This window comes from Chelon labrosus, assembly GCF_963514085.1.
Source record: "Chelon labrosus genome assembly, chromosome: 2".
Lineage (NCBI taxonomy): Eukaryota > Metazoa > Chordata > Actinopteri > Mugiliformes > Mugilidae > Chelon > Chelon labrosus.
The window spans coordinates 12,671,944-12,693,210 of record NC_140338.1 but is presented as its reverse complement, the minus strand read 5'-3'; the positions used below and the strand labels follow the sequence as shown (position 1 = coordinate 12,693,210).

Sequence of the window (21,267 nt, the reverse complement as noted above, 5' to 3'; positions counted from 1 at the left end):
TGACTTGAACTTGTCTCAGTTGACCTGAGACTTGATCCTGAGTTGATCTTGTTTGAGTTGGGGCTCATTGAGGACTTAGTCTCAGCATGAGACTTGAAGACTTGTCTCAATGGTCTTAAGACTTGACACTAAGTTAGTTTTTTACCTGACTCACGAGTCAAGACAGGTTTATCTCAGTTGACATGAGACTTGACTTTGACTTGGCCTCACTGGTCTTTAGACTTGACCCTGAGTTGATCTCAGCTGACTTGAGGTTCAATCCTGACATGTCTCAGTTAACTGGAGACTCGGCTGGCTTGTCTTGAGACTGTATGCCAACTTGTCTCAATTGACTCAAGACTCTTGAGGCTTGACTTGAATGTGACTTGGACTTGAATGCGTTAAAGCATCTCTGCCACGTGCAGCTCATTAAAACAACAGGACTTGGAGGACATCTCACACTTCTCTCGAGGCTTGACTCTGACTCTGCCTCACTATTTCTTAACTGGAAAACATTTCTTATTTGAGTCGAGGCTCGACTGATTGTCAAGTGTCACTTGACACTGACTTGTTCTGTTTGTTTTCAAGTGTTGACTCTGACTTATCTCCACTAACTCGTACAATTTTACATCTTTGGATGACTTGAAAATGATGACTATACTTTTTCTGACTTCACCCCAAGACTCAACTCTGATTGAGCCTTGTTTGATTTGAGACTCAACGCCAGCTTGTCTCAGTTGACCTGTCTCTGCCTTGTGTGAGACTTGACACTGACATGTTTTGGTTTTCTTGAGACTCGTGTGACTGCTCTGTCTTAGTCTTCATTGACTCGTAGATTCAGACCTTTTCTGGCTTTGACTCAAGACTTTTTTTAACTTTAATTCACATCAACCAACATCAGACTTGACTTGAAATGATCTCAACTGACGTGAAGCCTGACTTGAACGCTTCTCAAGACGAGACTTAGCTTGGACTTGTTTGAATACCTTAAAGCAGCCGATGTTGCACACTTTCCTTCAGCTTGGGCTATATTCTCACATTATAGTCCAGCTCGCATTAAGTCCAATAACTTACCGTACTCTGAGTGATCCATGTGTGTTACGTACAGTATTATCCTCACATGGACACGGTGATGACGGATGAAGCTGAACCTGCGTCATCTGCACGCCTTGAAGAATCTTCTTCTTTCCTAAAGTTTACGAGCCGTCATCGATAACGCTCAAAGAGCACAACAGAGACAGCTTCATTTAAAGGAAATTCATCGAAGTTCACAAGTGTTAACATTAGCCTAACAGGGAATCCTGCTCTTTTAATTAGGACTTTAAATGTCAAATGTTATTGATTTGTAACAAAGCAAACAAGGTCAGCAGCTAATTAAATTGTGCTGGCTTCTCAGAAGATGAAGGCATTAAATGCTTTTTTTTAAATCGCCCCCTTCCTCCTCTTGCTGGATGAACCTGGGGTGAAAGTCATGGGCCGTTTGTCTTTAATCATGTGATTGTGTCCAGACTTTTGACCGCAGATGTCTCAATAGTGGAGTTGCGGGAGAAAAGAAGCTTTTCCCCTCACAAATAGCTGCATTTAACTGAAATATCTGAATTGACTTTGGCGAGACTCGCAGCATCTGTCTCGACTCATCCCCTCTAACCTTCAGCCCCTTCACGCCATTCCCTCTTCTGGGCAGTCGTCCACTTTCTCCGCTGTACCCTACGGCGGCTCCTGCTAATAGCGGTGGTCTGTGTGTGTACACGCACTAATTTGTTTGCTCAGTTGACTCGCTTTTCCAGCCAATTAATGATGGAGGGAAGTGAGGGGTAACAGGTTGAAACAGGACAACAAGCTGTTTCCCAGCGTGGAGCAGCAGCAGCTGGTAAAACCGATTATCCCCGTCTACTGTTCTTTTTTTTCTTTTTTTTCCCGCATTTTCTCGAAAGCATGTCAGCAGATATGGCATGTGGCCTCCTGCGTTAGCGTTGTGTTTGTTTACCACATGTTGATGATCAGCAAATGTCGATGAATAATCCATGAAGGCGTTGCATAACTTAACATTTATACCAGATAAAGGGTATTTAGTGCTCGCTGTTGCTCATTGTTGTGCGCATGTTGATGCTACTACTCTTTTTATGTCCCCGTCATCACATTGATCTCGTCTTGCGTGATCGGAGAAGGTACTTACATTAGTGATTACTGATCTCTAATGTAAGTACCTTACATTAGCTATTTCCATAATAACAGTTTCAGCTGGTTTTACTGCTGTTTTCTTTCATTTCCAATTGTCTCTTAATGAAAGCGGTAACAGCTAACTCTTGTAATGGATGTCCTTCGCCCATCACCAATGCAACAGAGTGTACGTGCGTGCAAACTTGACTCTAACCCCCCCCATCAGCCTTTCAGACACACAAACAAAAGACACTCGCTGCAGTTTCGTAATTAGCATAGAAATCAAATCAAAGGCAATACCAGGTAGTAAAATGTGTTTGCTCGTGTTAACTAGATTTACGCTGCGCACTTTTCTCTCCACCTGGCTCGAGTAAACAACAGCTCCGCTATTCATCAGTGGCGCTTTTCCTCTATTGTCTTTATTAAGCCGCCCCCATCCCCACCACCCACCCACCCACCACCACTCCCTTGTGTGCAAACCATTAGACATCTCACAATGAAGAGGTTATATTACCCGCTTGCCTTAATGAGATAAAGTTCTGGAAATTTAGGTAAACTTTGCAAAGTCCTTGTCTTTTTCTGCAGCTGGAAGAATATCTAAATTTTAGGGCTTCTGGTCCTGACCCGTCCTCCCCTCCCGTTTGTCTCTGAAATGGTTGAAAATGCGGAAACGGCTTTCTACATTTTGATTCATAAAGTGCGATTAACAGCGAACTACTGGCTGACTTTCTCCTCAGGCGACCATGAACGCCAGACCTCAGAGGATCCTGGACTCGGGATCGCTCACCCAGTCGGCCCCGGCCAGCCCCACCAGCAAGGGCACGCACATCCACCAGGCGGGGTGAGGGCTGATCTCTCTCACACACGTGCACGGAAAACTCATTAGTACAGCTCCCCGAAGCGCATGCATCATGTGTGCGGCTCACTCAGCCTTCCTCTGGGCACACGGAGAAAAACATTAGCATTTGATGACGTACAAATAAAGCATGAGTTATTTCTGGAAGGATAAGTGCACGATTCACTAAACAATATGTTTAAGAAATGACTTTAATGACTTTGATTTTTTAATGTGGAAAGGTAATTATTTACACATTTATTGTAGCAATCATATTGGTTCGGTCTAGTGTTAGACTAGTAATCCATTCAAATATTAAACAACTGTCTAGCTCTTCCAAACATATGGAAACGTCATGTGTTATTGGACAACACGGTCCTTTAAACACACAGCTGAATATCCTACTCTCTCCCTCCACCCTCTCCGTTGCTGCAGTGGTTCTCCGCCCATGCCCAGCACCAGCAGCTCCAGTCTGACCAACGACGTACCCAAACCCCCCGCCAGAGATCAGCCTGCCACGCGGCCTCCGTACACCCCAACGCTGGGTGGACAGGCGCCCCACTCCCACCAGTTCACCCGCACCCGCAAGATGTTCGACAAGGGACCAGAGCAGGTAGAGGAGCAACCGCATCCTGCAAAACGAGCAAAAAAAAACAGGAAGCAAAGTTTTTACCATCTTGAAAAAATAAAGAGCAAAAGTAGAAGATTTCCTTTTTGTGCCTTGGAGCTATCAACAACCCGGGGCTGGAGGCGGTATGTTTTTGGTTGTACCTAGAGAACGCCTTGAGGGAATTTCTTTAAATATGGCGCAGACATTCACCTGGATTCAAACTAGACTGGAAGTCATGTAAACTTTCCCACTTACAAATATTTTGTGGTGGAAAGTTGGTCTGGAGTCGCTCCGTTAGGAACTGATTGTGCTCAGTTTGTTTGGGCGTTGTGATTGAAAGCAGTCAGGTCACTTAGTTCATTTGTTCAGTTTGTTTTGTGTGAGACTGTGTAGCTATAGACTGGTCAGGGTGTCCATGCTGACCCCTGTCCACTGATGAGCATCAGAACGAGAATACAGCATCGGTGGACAAACGAGACCCCGCCTCTGCCGCTGCCGTCTTGGGGTCAGACACCACAGCACACCTTCAGAGGTCAAGTGTGGCCCCTGCCTTGATGGCTCAGGGTGGCAAAATGGGGTACTACACAATATTAGGCAGGTGGTCATAATGTTAAGACTGAAGACCTGGATGGAAACTGCCACTTGATTAGTTTTTTGGAGGCGGTGATGGTGTCTGTAGTGTAACCCTTCACATCAGTGACAGTGTTTTGTGTGTTTATACTCAGGCGGCTGAAGACGGTGACGATCAAGCAGGTCACAGGAACTACATCAGTGCTGCGCTGCAGACGGGCCTCTGTGACTGGAGCGCCAAGTACTTCGCTCAGCCCGTCATGAAGGTAGGTGACATGTCTCTTCTTTCTTTATTTTTTGGTATCTCGCCGCCTTTAATTTCAATCTGTATTTTTCCTTTTTACTATGTTGTGTTCGTCAGTTGAGTTTTTGCTTCGATTAAATGCAACACATTAATCCAAAAAAACAAAAAAAGAAATCCTTCATTCCATCATTAATTTAACAATTCCTTTTCCGAGTATTCCTCCGCTGAGCAATCTAGTTCTTTAGCAGCGGCTTACAGTGGTTGCCAGGCAACAAAGAAGTGCAGCTCTGACAGGTAATTTTCTGTTTTCACATATTTATGTGAAATGGTGTCAAGGGGCCACATTTATCTTTGTATTTTGCAGCAGTTTAAGGATGGAGCGGAGCCATCTGAGGACACGAACTCTGTGTTATAGAATTTATTTTAAAAATAAATAATGAAGGCCTTAAGGAAAACAGCAGGGAAGGACGGGACCAATCACAGACAGAGGGAGTACCTGCTGCTTGCACGAGATGGGTTTGCGGAGTAATTGAGCTCGGGGAGGCCTGTAACTTGACATCCTCCTGAGTGAAAATGAAGATTAGCACAGTAGTTGATTTTATGAGTAGGTAAATGAAGCAGAAAGCGCATGTCATGTTTTTAAATGCACCACAGTAACATTGAGAATAAGTTTTACACCCAAGATCAGAACTTTGTCTTGACATTATAAAGGTTTAACAATAACAAATATGGATCATACTGGTAGATTGGACACAGAAAATGTATACAGTGGCTATTAAAAGTTCTTTTCCCCTTTTATTGCTTTTAAATATAGAATCACGGTCAATATAATTTGGCTAATTTGTCAAAGTGACAACAGATTTCTAGAAAGTGACATCTGTTGATTAAAACTATGTGATTGCATTAGTGCGATTGCATAATATGTAAAACAAGTGATTGCATAACTATTCACCACATATAAAGTGACTGCAATAATTTAACAGAGGTTCAGCCAATTGGTGCTAGTAGAGCGCAGTGAATGTGTCTCAAACTGTTGTAATATAAAGACGCTTGTGTCCAGTCACTGGTTGATTAGTATTCCTGGCTACAACTACGCTCTGAACACAAAGGACAAACACTCCAAGTAACATCCCAGCCTGCTGTGTGCCAAAGAAACCAGAAACAGAAGAAGTAGAGGCATGATAGCCGCCACCGGCGAACTAAGAGATCTGAACCAGTGGAGAACAGGGCAGGTGTCTTAAAGAGCGACCAGCATTAGACTATCACGGTACTGTAACGTTGGCGACCATAACACAGAATACAAGAAATCTAGCAGCTGTTTAATGGAGTATTAGTATATTGACACTTAAGAGAAACGAAATGTATGCACTGAAGAGAAAAGTCGGAGAGTATTACATAATTTGGAAGCAAACGTTACAACAGACGACTTACAGCACCTGTTGCTGCTGCATTCGACGTTACTGATGGTGGAAATTAAGCAGATTTGTGCATTGAAGTAACATCACCACCCGTCAGTCAGACATGGTGGAAGTTAATTGTATCTCCACGAACATAATCGTCCTGTCTCAAGTGACCACGGTTACAGATTCAACAGTGAAGTTCCATCTTTTCGTCTGCACGACACGCAACAAGACACAAGATTTAGCTCCGGCCGAGTGGGAACTTGATAGCTTGACAGGCTGGAGTTGGTGCAACATGCATAAACACAACAGTTTTACCATGATGCAAAATCATGAAATGAAATGTGGTGTATATGGCATAGACTGTATATAAATATGGCAACTTGCAGTGATCGAGATGTCTCAATATGTTTCTGTAACGTCAAATAACTAACTAAAACAACACTTCTTAGAAAATTAATACTTGAATATGCCTAAGTATTATATAAACTACCTAAAATGAGAGATATTCTATATGAAAAAATAAATTATTTGATGTGTACTTTAGTGTTTTTGGTCCAAGTCTCATCCGCTAACATGGAGGAGGTGGAGCTTATGACCTATACTTGCAGTCAGACACCAGGGGGAGCTCTACTTTCTTTGGCTTCACTATTGAGGAGCTGTTCCGTCGTCCATCTTTATACAGTCTATGATCCACACCCACAAAAATGTTGTGGTCTAACTAAAAAAGTTTTCCTGGGCCAATCAAATCATTTGGTCGGGCTTTACATGGTGATGGACAGAAGAGTAACAATGTCGTAGTTGCACTCGAGCGCCATAGAGTTCAGTTTATTCTCATAAGAAATGAGTCCAGCTGCACCAGACTCATGCCCTTCGGCAGAGACAACTCCCCTCATGTGATGTAATAAGATGAAACGCCAACATTTTTAACAGAACCTCTGCTGTCATGTCACAAAAAAATCTGTAAAACTGTGAACGCTATAATATTCGAGAAACATGAAGAATAAATTTGGGTAAGAAAGTCGACCTTCAAGTTTTTCTTGAAGTCAAGCTGTCTGTCTGCTTGAACAAAAACAAGTAAGACAAATGGTATCAGCAGATTTTTATGTTCAAAGAAGAACTAGAGGATTATTAAAAGAAAAAAGAAAACTGAGGGAGGAACAGAGGAGAAGCAAAATAAAGTAAAGGAGGTGTTTAAATTTCATGTGTGCATCAGAGTAAAATAAAATATTTACACCACATATAATGTAAGATCATGCGGGGAGGGAAAAGTGGAAGTTTTTGTGAAGCACATGAAGAGAGCACATGAAGAGAGAAAGCACAAAGAAAAATGCGATGAAAGTGAGAGACTTGAAAAGGAGAGCAGACATCGAGGGGGTAAATAGAGGTGGGAGGAGAGCGTGGGCGAGGAGGAAAAACAAGACTGTTGAAAGTGAAATAATACTCAATTTAGGAGAGCGCGGCAGCTGGATGAAAGGAAGACAAAGAGGCAGAAGAGGCAACCAAAGGTGATGAAAAGCAGAGAAGACGACTGGATGGGAAGAGTGAGAGGGAGGAGGAGGAGGAGAAGAAGGAGGAGGGGGAGGAGGGGGAGGGAGGGGTTTTGCCGTAACGTGAATCAAAAACGCCACGTCTGCAAAATTCTGAGTGCTGCTGTAAAATTCTCCATGACAAAGATGTGTGTGTTCGTGAGTACGCCTCAAAGTCTGCACACGGGTTATCATATCTCTGTGTCAGCAGCACATGAGCGAAATGTGTGGTCTTCTCTGTGTGTTCACGTCTGTAGCTTTATATGTGTCGAGCAAGGGCATTGAAGACTTTTAACCTGAGGACGACACTGATGGAAAAGATGTCCGCACCTACAGGTTAACGTTGGTGCGAGATTAAAACAGAGGAGCTTACAGATGCACTAAATGATCGAATGTATTTGGATACCGTTTGGCATTTTTATAGGTTTAGTTTGGCTCTTGCAACAATAAATCAAGTCTTCAGGTTCTGGCCTACACCAGTAGCCAGGTGCACCATCTGTTCTAAACTTTGGCGTAGTTTGGGTTATTAGATGCTTGCTCACCTTGGCGACGAAGCTGCTTCTCTAGCTACTTGCCCGCAGATGCCTATATTTAGTGAATTGGCAAATACACTGATTAGCCACAACATTAATACCACTGACAATACAATGTTCTGCTGGGTTGGACCTGGCATTCATTGGTGTGGATGTTACTTAGACATGTAGCACCCACCTAGACCAGACCAGACCAGACACCAGCACCCCATAACAATGACACTCCTTGATGACAGCAGCCATCCCCAGCATGATGCAGCCTGACGCAGGCACACACACAAAAAATGGTTTAGGAACAACTCAGAAAAACATGAAGAACAGCACAAGGTGTTGACCTGGCCTCCAAACTCACTAGATCCCAAACTGATCAAGTATCTGTGGAATGCCCATAGGACCCAAAGGCCCCCACTAACAACATCCTGTTGCCAGACACCATAGGACACCCTCAGAAGGCCCATGTCCATTCTCTGATGAGTCCCATCTGTTTTGGAGACCTACACAATATTAGGAAGGTGTTCATAATGTTATGCCTGATCCGTGTGTATACATATATATATATACCCAGTTACCAGAGCTTCATACAATGAGTGTTAAGCCTGGTGCACAATAAAGCGATTCATCGGTCGCCCTTCGCTTTGGTTGGTTGGTTGCTAGTGGATGTTCCAGGCTGTAGTTGCCCCGGTAACCCTATTATTTATTTTCCTACACTAAATATTTCCAACTTGGCGTGGCACCACATTACCGCTAGTCTCTTACTGTGTGTACGCTCCTTCAAAGCTGTAAATTAATGCAGTGGGTTTTAGCATCAAGACGCTCAATAATCACGTAGGAGCGTGATGTTCGGCCGCCGTAGCATACTGTTGGTTTTTCCTGTTACTATATCCACACTGTGCAGAGCTCTGTGGGGATTGTAAGACTCTCTCTCACACACACACACGCACACACACACATACATTTATCACCTCAGGGTCTCATTATACGTTACATTAGCAACTGACACAGTGCAGGACCCCAACACCGTGAACAACAGTAGCAGCTGGCTCTTACCTTGGCGCACACACACACACACATTTTCCCTCTCAGCTGTGGGAATACTTCTTCGTCTGACTGCTAAATCTTCCTCCTTTAAGGCTCAGTCAGAAACTGAATTACCTGAGCCTGCCCTGACTACACAAATTCACTGTGTACATACAACGTCTCTCACACACACACACACACACATCTATTTATACAGTGGCTGCTCTCTGAGGTGGTAATAGGTGGGTTGTTATTCCATTTCACTGACTCGCCATAGTGATGTGGGACGGTGTAGTGTTTACTTAGCAAGCCACACTGGCAACCAACATTTAAAACCACACACGTTGACACAATAGCACTGTTCACATTTTTAATTTATGACTTTAATACATGTAGCTGCCTTAAATCTGTTTTATATTAAAGTATTTATATTTAATGTCATGTTAAAATACATGAAATATTTGTGCCCTTAAAATAAAGTGGGCACAAATTCTGCGGGGGCCAATTTGTTGCGTAAGGCTTAATAAAGTTTTCGTCTCGTCCCTCTGCTCAATAGAGGTGATTAGATGTGATTACAGAAAATGAACTTGACACCTTGACTCATTATCTCGGTAACTGCATGAGCGTCGGAGGTCATTGTTGCAGCAAAAGTAATTCCAGTTTGTACTGTAGGGTTGAACAGTAGTGTTTACCAGATAAAAAGGGAAGACCTGTATGAGCGTGAATCTCAACAGTGAACTGAAGCTTGATAGCTAATAGTTTGCTGTAGTGACTACAATAAAAATTTACCTTTAGTTCTAAAACCAATTGAGTTGTGCTTAAAAATGAAGCCAATGCAGACGTGCTAAAAGTTGCAGTTCCTCAAATGTCTATTTGAAAAGTGAGCTCTGAATCAGTTTTGGTCTCTACAGCTATTTTCTCTATGCATAACATAACAGTACAGGGGAGAATTTGTATAGATCTCATCTGTTTAAATTACATCCAGGCTTAAAGTTATGCAGATTTAAGGTTGTGCCGCCTTTAATTTTAATTATAGGTGGGTGGCAGCCTCCTGCCCAATTTTATCTCCACTCATGCACCACCTCTTTGAGCATTTCCGAACTATCTGGGAGTTAGGCGGAGTCAGGCACTGCCATGATGGAGAGGGACACCACACTGAGCGTTGAAAACAGCTCTTCAGCAAGCCTGTTGGTGATGTCAGGAAGAGTTCATCCATCTTTATTTACTGTACTATGGCCTCGACAGACTCGATTCAGAAAGCGAGTCTGGTAACACTCCATCTGGATTTTGTTACTGAGCGTGTTTCAAACATAGACTGTATATAAATATGTACTACGTGTCCCCACTTCCTTGCATTGGCCAAACTGCCACCATTTTCCCAGGGATACGGTCGGTGCCATCTTGCAAGTTTGGAGCCAGAGTCTGTCTCACTTCCCTCAAGACCCACTCTCATCTTCATTTGAAAAATATTTCGGCCCATGTCCCATCCACTAACATGTAGGAGGTGGAGCTTATGACCTATATTGCAGCCAGCCACCAGGGGGAGCTCTACTTGCTTTGGCTTCACTTTTGAGGAGCTGTTCCATTTTAAATTTGTCTATTTAAACTTTAAACAGTCTCAATCAGAGCTTTTTTCTTGTGAAAAAAAAAAAATGTTTTACTCTACAGCACTGAGGCAACGTGTATGCACACCCAAACAGTTTGACTGACCCGGCAAATCTTTGCTGGAGCATAATCAGTTCCCAACAGAGAGACTCCAGACCAACTTTTCTGCCAAAAAACACTTTTGTGTGTGGGGGAAGTCGGTCTGGCTTCCAGGTTATGGCTTTGTCTAATTTTCTCCATAAACTGCCACTGCAAACAATAAATTCTTATCATTATTATTATTTTTAATTACGACTATCAACGTTCTCAGAGGCTAGAAAAGCAGATCATAGATCCATGTTTTCAGTGCTATTGTAATGAGTTGAAAGAAGCTTATTCTGTTTTTCATTTCGGGGGGAGGGGGCGGTCACACATCCAGTTCTTCCGCATTCCCTCTGTAAATATTGCAGACTTCAAAAAATATCCATAAATCCTGTTTTAAGTTCGATGCGAGGCAAATACATTTTAATCAGGCCTTGGAGATAATCTGTTCACAAGTGAGAAACGCTGCTCTCTCCCACTTATGATTTGTTTTTTCTCATATCGCGCAGAAAATAAGCTCAGAAAATTCAGTGGAGTTTTTTGTCAGAGGCCTCCAAAAATAAGCAGTTATTAACAAGAGAGGAGTTCTTGCTCCAGTAAAAAAGAAAAAAGGGGGGAATTATTTGTCATTATCTGGTGTTGCGGCCTCTGCATGCAAAAAAATAAAAAATCACCAAGACAGATTGTTAATTCAGTGTTCATCTTTAAGACTTTAACGGTACTTGAAGCAAAAGTGGCACGTCTTTTCAGTGAGATGGAGTCAACGATAGCTAAATAGTCCATGTGCTTCCACTGTGGTTCAGGATTTCCACCGAGGGTGCAATTTACATTTTTAGTAACGTCTTCAGCTGAACGTTTCTCTCTTTTCTTTTATCCACCTTGTTAGATCCCGGAGGAGCATGACCTGGAGAGTCAGGTGAGGATGGAGCGGCAGTGGAGGTTCCTGCGAAATGCTCGCGTCAGAAGGCAGAGTCGATGCATCACACAAAGAGGTTAGTGTCCCACACAAACATGAGCATTAATAACACCCCAGGAGAAAGTCTTAAAAACACACTCACGGCTCGGTCACGGCAGGAGGAACCTTCTCGCTTATTTAAGATTTTATTGGTTGGACTGTGCTTTGAGTGAAGAATTGGAGAGAGATTACTGACAATTAAATGAAATCAAATATCAAAATGTCATCCCAGGTTTTAATCACATTGGCGTTACATGAGGTGACCCATCTCATAGCTTTAAAAAAAGGCAGTGAGGTTCATTTATGGAGCAAATTTTATACATATGGCAGCACAGAATGATTAATATATGCACAGAGCAGATAAAGTCAGCAAAGCATGAGAAGATGAATTAATGAAGTTATAAAAATATATGTGTAATATGCCAGTAAGATATGGATGCTAACTACAAGCTTCAGATCTGCCACTAATCAGTATGGTTGAGGATTTAGGGAATAAAATAGAGTATCTCATAGCCGTCTCTCACCATGTTTCCTGTCTCAGCCTACAATGTTCAATAAAGCCTAACAAATGAGAATTAAATCAGCAAACTTGAAGTTAAATAGGTCCCTTAAAGTGACAGCCTCCACAGTTACAACAAACTCTACAGGTCTGTGGATCATTTTAGCTAGTTTTAGACCATTGTTTTTAATAGCTAGCAAGTAAAGACGTTTTTCTCAATCGACACCAAAAGCAAAAAGGAAAGTGGAAATGGAAGTGTGTTAGCTAGCCATTAACTAAAGTTAGCAAAACCTCCAAATGAGTCCATTTTTCAGCTGGCTTTAAAGTAAAGAAAAGTGTATGGATATAGAAAATTCATTCGTTCATTCTTTGATCTTCTGTAACTGCTTGTCCTGTGAAGGGTCGCCGTGGATGCTCTAGCATCACAGGGCTAACACAGAGAGACAGACAAGATTCAAATTCACACCTACGGCCAATTTAGAATCACCAATTAACCTAACTAGCATGTCTTTGGATGGTGGGAGGAAGCTGGAGTACCTGGAGAGAACCCACGCAGACACATGGAGAACATACAAACTCCACACAGAAAGGCCCAGTCGGCCCATGGATGTCTTGGAGTACTTTCACGTCTACGTCGTTGTAGACGTAGTCTAGTCTGAAACAAACTAGGAGTGTTTCTCCGACAAGTAGGGGTTGAACGACTTTCGATTTTTAAAAGTCAACTAATATCTACACACAGTACTTGACCTGAATACATATTGTAGAGTCTCACACAAAAGAAATCCACATTTACCACACAATTACCTACCAATCCCAAAATGACACACTTGTGTTGAGGGGGTGGGAAAACATCTCTAATTAAGACAATGATAGACTTTGATGTTAACCTACAAGAAGGATTTGACGCCAACCACGTTTGTTCATTTACTTTAGTTATTTATATGAGTAGTGTGGCACAATTACATTTTTATAAAGTAAGATGGAATAGAGCCTTGAGGGACTCAACAGTTGCTGTGCTTGAATATAAAGTTCCCGACCGATGAGTTAGCCCCTGACGTCAGATCTCTGCATTCGGATCACACAAGCACTGAAATCCGGCCTGAATCATGTTCGGTTGAATGGTGTTTGGTTTATGGTGCCTCAATACCATAAAATGGGGAAATACAAAAATAAATAAAAAAAAGATTGAGACGCGCCGAAATGACGGCTTTGGTGCTTTGTTTCAAACATGTGAGTGAGAGTGTGGATGATTCACGGTGATGAGAGGGTTCAATGAAATCAATCCCCAGCTGGAAACATCCTGCCTTTATAAGCCACAGGACTCCCCTCGCGCAAACACACGTTCAAGAGCCTTCCCCCGGTTAAAGTTCTCAAACAGAATATCTAACACCCTCCCAACGTCATAGGCTGCCCCCTCCACACATAAATACACAAACACACACACAGAGAGTCACGAGGCGATTGGCGTCAGAGCCGAGGCTTTGCTCACGCACGCTCTCCATCTCTTTTAACCCGCTCGCTAAATCACTGAATTCCCCTCACAATTTTTTTTCTGAAAGATAGAAGTGGTGGGGCTGCCCTCATTCAGTCTGCTCCCTCCAGAGAGAAGTGAGACGAGAGGGGGAGGAGGGAGAGACGGACTGAGGGTGGAGGAGTCGAGAAGGAGACGGCAAAGAGGGAAATAAAAAGCAAGAAAAAGGCGATATTTAGCCTGAAAACCTGGTTCGATTCGTTTTTTCTTCTCTTGTTGATGAGACCTCTGAACGCATCACCGTGCAGTTCTAAAGGCTAGTTTCAGATTTTACGGTTGCTCCTCATCAACACACAAAAAAGAAAGCAGCCAAAGGCCTCGACAACTCTTCCCTGCAACTACATTTTCTTCCACCGCATCATGTATGATGGATTTTTTATTTTTATTTTTTTTCCAAACCCTCCTCATTCTTCTTCATCTCATTACACCGGTCTCCAGAGTTAAGTCTCCGTGCAGCCAAGGACAGGCTTACCAACCGGCATGTGTTGTTGCCATGACAACGCACGGCCAGGCAGTCAGCTTCTCGGTTGTATCGGCGCGTTAGCGTTACTCGCATCATATTCCGCCAGCAGGTTTTCACAGCTACACTTATTTTTGTTTTTTTTTTCCCCACCAAGACAAATCTCTCTTACCACAGACTTGTGTTTTCTTGCTTTACACACAAGCGATGCGGCAACCCCAGCTTTTTTATAGGCTTTAAAATTGCAGCGCAGAAGCCCGGCTGATCATTTATTTACACTATGAATACATTATTACGCTCAAAGCTGATTCTCAGACTGTCTGTAGTTCATCTTTTTTGTTTTTCTGTTGTTGCAGCACTTAGATGCTATCACTGACGAGCCTCAACTCTCAGGACATGTACCACAACGAAGTAGGACGTTGTAGATTACTTTAAATGAATCCCACATTTTTAATCCGTCTATTGTAAATACTCACCAGATGAGTATAAATGCATTATTCCACCGGCGGGGGGAACATCTGCTGTAGCTGTTTGCTGAAGAGTTAAGCAAGTTTGAGTATCATATCTTCTAATTTCTAAGTTTTTTAGTTTTTTTATCTCCGCTTTAGATCGTAATCCTCCCGTTCTGATCAGTGGTAACACACAGAAGATGGAGAGATCTTGTGCGGGGTTAGAACGACTGCACGCTGTTCTAGGGGAACATAAGAAATAAAAATCACAGTAGTGGCTAAACTACTCCACTGGCAGCTTTTGCTGCATTAGAACGTACATAAAAGGGGACGCCGCAGTAAAACCCGTGGCTAAATTATGTATGAGGACTCGTATACATGACTCAACACGAGAAATACAAAATCCGAACCGAATAGCTCACAAAACACTACTCTGGGTGCAAACGGGTGGCGATGTGATTTAATTTCATTATAGGGCCTTTTTCAGCCAGTACAGAAGAAAAGTGCATTTGTGCGCAAATGGGTAGTCCTACGACCGGTCAGAGCAATGAAGTATGATACATTAAAATTGTTAAAATTACAGCTTTACAGCAGAGTAAACCTGCTGCAGAACGGTTTTGGTCTCTATTGCTAATTCCAGCTCCAATTACGACATCTGTACCGGGAAGAATTATTATATAACCCACCCTGTGAGCATGCCCTGTTTGAGTGACAAGTTCCTCGCTATCTTCTAGCATCACCCGACTACCTCAGCTACTTTTCGAATTATCTGGGATTTAGCTGGAGGCATTGCCAAAATGGCAGCGGCCGGAGACACCGCACTGAGCTTCAAAACTGCTCTTCATAAATCCTTTGTGACGTCTTTATGTGCAGTCAGCGGGGACAGGGCGATGTCACCGGGGCAGCACTTAAGTAGTAGCTCCACTGCGAAAGTGCACGATGGCAGAAGGAGGCGGGAGTTAACCTGCTGCAGTAATCAATTATGAGAAATTCATCTCCTCTTTTCACTCATTCCCGTCCTTGATTTCCACCCCGCTGCTTTACAGGTGTCCCCCGTCTGGATGATCAAATATTCATCAACCGCAACCCTGGAGTACCGTCTGTCGTGAAGTTCCACCCCTTCAACACCTGCATCGCCGTGGCCGACAAGGACAGCATCTGGTCAGAGACGGAGAACACGGCACACTCAAGCTGAATATACCTAATGTTGAATGCGTGGCAGGCTTCATATCTGATGAGGACTGTTGGACAAATGATTCAGTTTAACGCGTTTTACATGTGAAAGACATTTACTCTGTGTACTAATGTGTGTGTTTGTCTGTTACAGTTTCTGGGACTGGGAGAAAGGCGAGCGGCTGGACTATTTCTACAACGGAAACCCTCGTTACACCCGCATCACGGCCATGGAGTACCTGAACGGACACGACTGTTCGCTACTGCTCACTGCGACAGGTTTGGAATACACGCTCGCACGGAAAAGTAAAAAAAAAATATGCAATTTAAAACCAGCACAGCCCAAATCACAGCGAGACTCATTTGTAGCAGCAACGAGCGTTAAACATTTGACTTTTACCCCCCAATTATGGACGCACAGACACTAAGCACTTCAGTGTATTCATCATCATTCATCAACCCAACAAAGCAATTACCCTCCGTGGCTTTATCTTCACAGAAACTGTATAAAACTCAAACACACATTAATTTTTTTTTGTCTTCACAGACTTAAGAATGAACGCGGCGTTTCGCCGCACACCTACTGAAACCTTGATAAAAGGATTATGGATTAATAAATTCAAATTCCATCTCATCAAAATGTAATGTGCACTTATTCAGCTTTTCTCTATCAGTCATGCTCTGAAGGATACCAGGGCAGTTATTAAGAAGATACAGCGTTAAAAAAAAAAAAAAGTAAAACACGGATCGTAAATCATTGAGAGACATTCATGGGTTGTAATAGCTTCCTCATAAGAGTTCATGGTCATGTTTTATGTTCAGCTCGGTGTCTTTGCTGCGAATTTAGCCGCAGAGCCTTTTTAGGGTTGGACACCTGCCTCGTTTGAGATGCTTTTAAGATGCTGCTCTGCATTCTCGAGCCTCTCCAGTTTTCTGGAGTTCATGGTCAAGTCACGCTGCTTGTTCAAAAAAAGAGTCGAGATTTTCTTCAAATCTCCTGCAAAGTTCAGAACGCACAAGAATTTGATCACATGTCGGTCTGTATGCTGCTCCTCCTTCTGTCCTTAGCCTCTGCTCCTCGCTATGTGTTTATGTTTACATGGACAATATTTCTCAAGCCTGATTAAAGTCACTCTGAGATTCCAATTTAACTGTCCACATGGATGCTATATCAAATGATGGGATAAGATGTAAATGTTAATTAGAATAGAACTGTGCTAAGTGGTTCTGCAGCTGTGGAGCATGGAGATCTGCAGGAAGTAGAACAGAAGAAGAAGAAGCTGGATTCCAGCTTCATTCATCTTTTTAACAACTGGTTGTTTTGCATGCAACATGCTCAGAAAAAAATGGAAGTACTCCAACTAGAGAGAAACCATTAGGAGATCAGATTTTCCTATCGAACATATTATCAAAGATTTCCACCACCCCTCTACATCTGATTGAAATGTCCCTCAGATCAGGTCAGTGTGCTTGACTGAGGCAGTGTCCATGTGAAACACACCGCGTGTTTGTCTTCGACCACGTTCCTCTTCCTCACTCTGTATTTTCCTACCTCTCCCCTCTTCCCAGACGACGGAGCGCTGCGTATCTGGAAGAACTTCGCCGACCAGAAGAACCCGGAGATGGTGACGGCGTGGCAGGGCCTCTCTGATATGCTGCCCACTACGCGAGGTCAGCCCTCCACCAGCACCCACAGTAAATTAAAAAGTTATATTATTATCAGCCCCCCCCCCTCGCCCCCTCCCAACGTACCCACCCATACTCCACAGTACAGCCACCGACAACCCCACTCATCCCAGTCACACTTCCACCATCTACACCTCAGGTATGATAGTTTTTCCATTTGTTCAGCGACTGTTTTGAGTCTTAAAACTTTTTGGAGCATATGAACAGTAAGCAGAAAATATAAAATTAACTTTAAAATTATATACTTTAAATCACTTGTAGTCATTCTTAAGTGTCCCATTTAATAATTTCTTTAATTTAGCATTTGTAACTTGATAATTACAACATAATATTAAATGCTAATGTTAGCCTAATGCTAGCACAAGAAAAACATCATAATGCTTGCTCACGTTAGCTACCTAATGCTGGCTAATGATCAGACATATCAATCCTGAAATTATTCATTAACTGTTCACTTGAAAATTGTTTCTTGAAAAGTTATATAGTCTCTGTTTAAATAGTTATGTTGATTTGCTGAGAAGAAAAAGCTAATAGCCGTAGAAACTGCTAGCTTTTGCTAGCTAACACTCTTTGGTGTTGGAGGCTAGCATTAGCTGCACTTAGCTGCTTCAAATGGTGTCCTATTCGTGAGTAAACTTCTTGTGAAGCTGGTGGTATTCCCAGCCTTGTAACTGGAATTTTTTGTAGAGTTCAGTGTTTGCAGACGTCAAATGTCGTTAGTTGCCAACTGTGTGGCCTCTGGACGGCAACAGTTGCCTGGCAGCAGTGTCATAACCATGAGCTCATGAGTTCCATTTGTAGGCGGCCATAGTCACATTTGCACCGAAATGAAGCTAAAAGTTGTAGTTTTAAATAAATAATAATTAATTAATAATATTTTTTTCTCACTCATATATTACAATCTCCTCAATACACCATACATTTGTGCTTAGATACAAACAGCTTCAAAGTTGAACCCATCTCTATCACTATTTTAACATAAATGCATCATTTCCAGCTTCTTAAAGGTCCGATGTTGGATGTTTTGACTGATCATCAAACCCAGCCACAGTAAATACCGTAAACGTTTGATTTAAAAAAAAAAAAAAAAAAGTTGTGATGAAAGTTTGTTATGAAGTTGCCCAGAGTCATTTCATTTTTGCCAACGAACCGAAGAGTTCGTTGAAATGACTGAAAAAGTCAAACTCTGCAGGGCTCAGTGTGCTGTCATAAGAACCAGGTCAGTGTTGTCAGTGGGAGTTCAAACAGACCAGAAGAGAGAGTCCAGGAGAGGATGACACACACTGTCTTAACGATAGCAGTAATAAAGAACTCTTGTACTCTTTCATATGTAGATTGTTGGGGGCACATTGGTGGCAGATTTAAGGTTTTGTAAGTCAGCAGTTTAGATTTAGTTCCATCAATCAAAACAAATGTAGCTCAAACTTAAGGTCTGTTGTCAGACTCACCTGTCTCGCCCTGTCACATGCCCCATATCCATCATATATACCTGTCATATGTGGAGGAGTTGGGGTAAATTTAGCCTGTCGAGATGCCCACGTTAAAAGTACAAAATCAATCACTCATGCAGCAGGTGGGTTTTATGCATTCTACCCTTTGGCAATTGATCATTTTAAACTGGGACTATGGACATTGGTGGATCCGCTGCCATGTTTATCTTCTGTGTTGACGCACTTCCATAATATCCTAGCCAGAGTTGTTTGCAAGTATGTGAACCAGGGCAGACTCCCACAGCACTCACTTGTCAGAGGCAGCCAAACACTTCTTAAACTCTCCGCACTGCTCCACATTTAATGCCTCCAGCAGTTCTCAGCAGCCATTTCTGGGTCAGGGAGGTGTTGGGGGGGGGGGGGGGGGGGGGGGGTAAACTGTGACAGCTGCAGGGATGATTGTGTGTTTCTCAGAACGCTCGATAACCTGATAAATGCAGTAATTAACTTCAACGCTTTGCTTTGAAAAACTTTTTGCACCGTGCGTATTAGCGTGAGAAAAATGTGACAGAGGATTTGTGCGGGCGGAGAATTTTCAGATTTTTTATTTTCTTTTTTATAAAGAGCTCATGTCATGAGGAATACAACATGTATTTGGCTAATTGGTAGCAACAGGAGCAGAGCTGTCAGGATGAGTGACTGGCTGAGTCACCGGCTGACTAGATATCTGTGCAGAGGTGTGGACCTCACACTGCGCGCACATATGTGTCTCCCATCATTACAAAGCCGCAGACTCGCCAGAGCTGTGCAGGGACCTGCAGAGAGACGACACACTTAACTAACATCACTGTCTGTCTGACTCTCGCAACACAAATCGCCCTGAGAGATTCGTCCTCTGCGGAGGACTCTCCCGCAGCGAGCCGCAGCCATGTTTTCGCTAAGACTTTAACATTTAATGGTGTGCTTGTTATCCTGGATGTGTCGTTAGTGACAGGTTCTCCGTTCAGACTACAGTGAAGGCATCAGTTTTAATATAAACAGCTGAGATCTTTTTTAAAAGAAAAAGTTTTGCAGAGGAGTTATGGTGCTCCGATATATTCTTAAACTTGGCGAGAGATTTAAAAAAAATAAAAATAACTCTGCTATATCTCTGACTGTTTTCCCTCCTGCATTCTCACATATGAACATCTTTCAGCTAAAGCACAGTAGTTATATGCCCGTGTTTAAGATTTTTAAAAGGTTTTTAACATTGCTTCAGCCGCGTTAATAATGTAAAATCCTGTGAAATATTACGCAAGCCTGCCCAGAAAAACAACCTCTACCTCTGCAAGCAGTTCCCACAAGACTGTAAACATTTCTCAAGCAAATGCTCGCAGACACACACTCTCACACACACCTGCAGGACCTGTCCTCACCCATCCCATCCCCATCGTCCAGTAACACGCTCGTTGTGTGCTGTTTCTCCATCAGTGAACCATCTCACCAGACTGTGTGGCTCGTTGTTATTTTGCTGGGTCTTTGATATTGTTTTGTGTTTCCCTCCCCTCCTGAGAGAGAGGCTGAACAAGGCGGCGGGTGACGCCACGCAACTCCAAAGCATCCAACACAATTAATATTCAGTCACACTTTCATGTCGACCTCGCTCAAACTTAAGTTCTCATGCTCTGACCAATACGGCCCTCGGTAATCCAGCAGCAGATCCACTCTGCCTGATTTTTTATGCCGCTGTGGTGGAGGGATTTGAAACTCGGTGTCCCGCAGGCCTGGAGTCTAAGTCCTTCGCTCACTCTTTGGTCCTGCTGTGTCGGTGTTAGTCGCTGGGGAGACGCCACGCTGGGACGCAGCAGCCTTGTTCATCCCTCTGCTGTCTGAATGCATGTTGAGTAATACTTACAAAGTGATGAGTATCAATCATCACCTCGTAAGTATCACGGCTCTTTTAAGTGTGAATGTTTGGGACTGCATGCTCAGGGGTTTCTTGCTAATTTGTTGCTTGCTTTGTTACGTTCCTGCTCTCCTCCCCCTCCCTCCCTCCCTCCCATTTGCTCCTTTCCCTCCCCCCCGCTCTCAGGTCTGGCCAGAAGGGTCTCCATCTATCTTGACAGGAGTAAGCAAGGAGGTGAGTGTCGCCTTTCTCTTCTATTCTCCCTCAGCCTCACAGCAGAGGGGAACCACTAAACAGCCGGGAGCTTGCCTCACTTTTTGATTTGGTTTATTTTTTCTATTCCTCCTGACCACTGCCCAATCGTCCGTTCATGTGTGTCGTGATGCTCCATCAATCCATCCCTGGCGGTCCAAAGTTTAGACAGTTCTCCGTGAAGAATAAAAAACATGCCCTCTTCAAAACTCACTTCTTAAAATATCTAGAATAGTCCGTACTCTAACAGGAGCTTTGCAGTTTGTAGACACGTCAATTGCTTTTGTTTTTAATACAAATTGTCTTTAATTTCAGACAAATAAGATAAATAAAAGCTGTGGCCATTGACCGTTGATCTTGCCGGATTATATTAGCAGTAGTTTA

At 43.0% G+C, this 21,267-nt stretch overlaps 1 protein-coding gene across 4 annotated transcripts in view; it reads left to right on the top strand.

Moving 5' to 3' along the window:
* The window catches only part of rptor (regulatory associated protein of MTOR, complex 1), a 182,942-nt gene that overhangs the window by 144,039 nt on the left and 17,636 nt on the right, over nucleotides 1-21,267 (top strand). Inside the window, exons 23-30 of one of the 4 annotated variants that reach the window (XM_084573384.1) lie at nucleotides 2,877-2,980; nucleotides 3,410-3,587; nucleotides 4,310-4,420; nucleotides 11,450-11,555; nucleotides 15,504-15,618; nucleotides 15,785-15,909; nucleotides 17,200-17,301; nucleotides 20,818-20,865. In XM_084573384.1, coding sequence (XP_084429510.1) covers nucleotides 2,877-2,980; nucleotides 3,410-3,587; nucleotides 4,310-4,420; nucleotides 11,450-11,555; nucleotides 15,504-15,618; nucleotides 15,785-15,909; nucleotides 17,200-17,301; nucleotides 20,818-20,865 — 889 coding nt within the window. Of the gene's footprint in view, nucleotides 1-2,876; nucleotides 2,981-3,409; nucleotides 3,588-4,309; nucleotides 4,421-11,449; nucleotides 11,556-15,503; nucleotides 15,619-15,784; nucleotides 15,910-17,199; nucleotides 17,326-20,817; nucleotides 20,866-21,267 lie in introns of all 4 variants that reach the window. The other 3 variants (XM_084573383.1, XM_084573385.1, XM_084573386.1) reach the window with 3 other exon arrangements.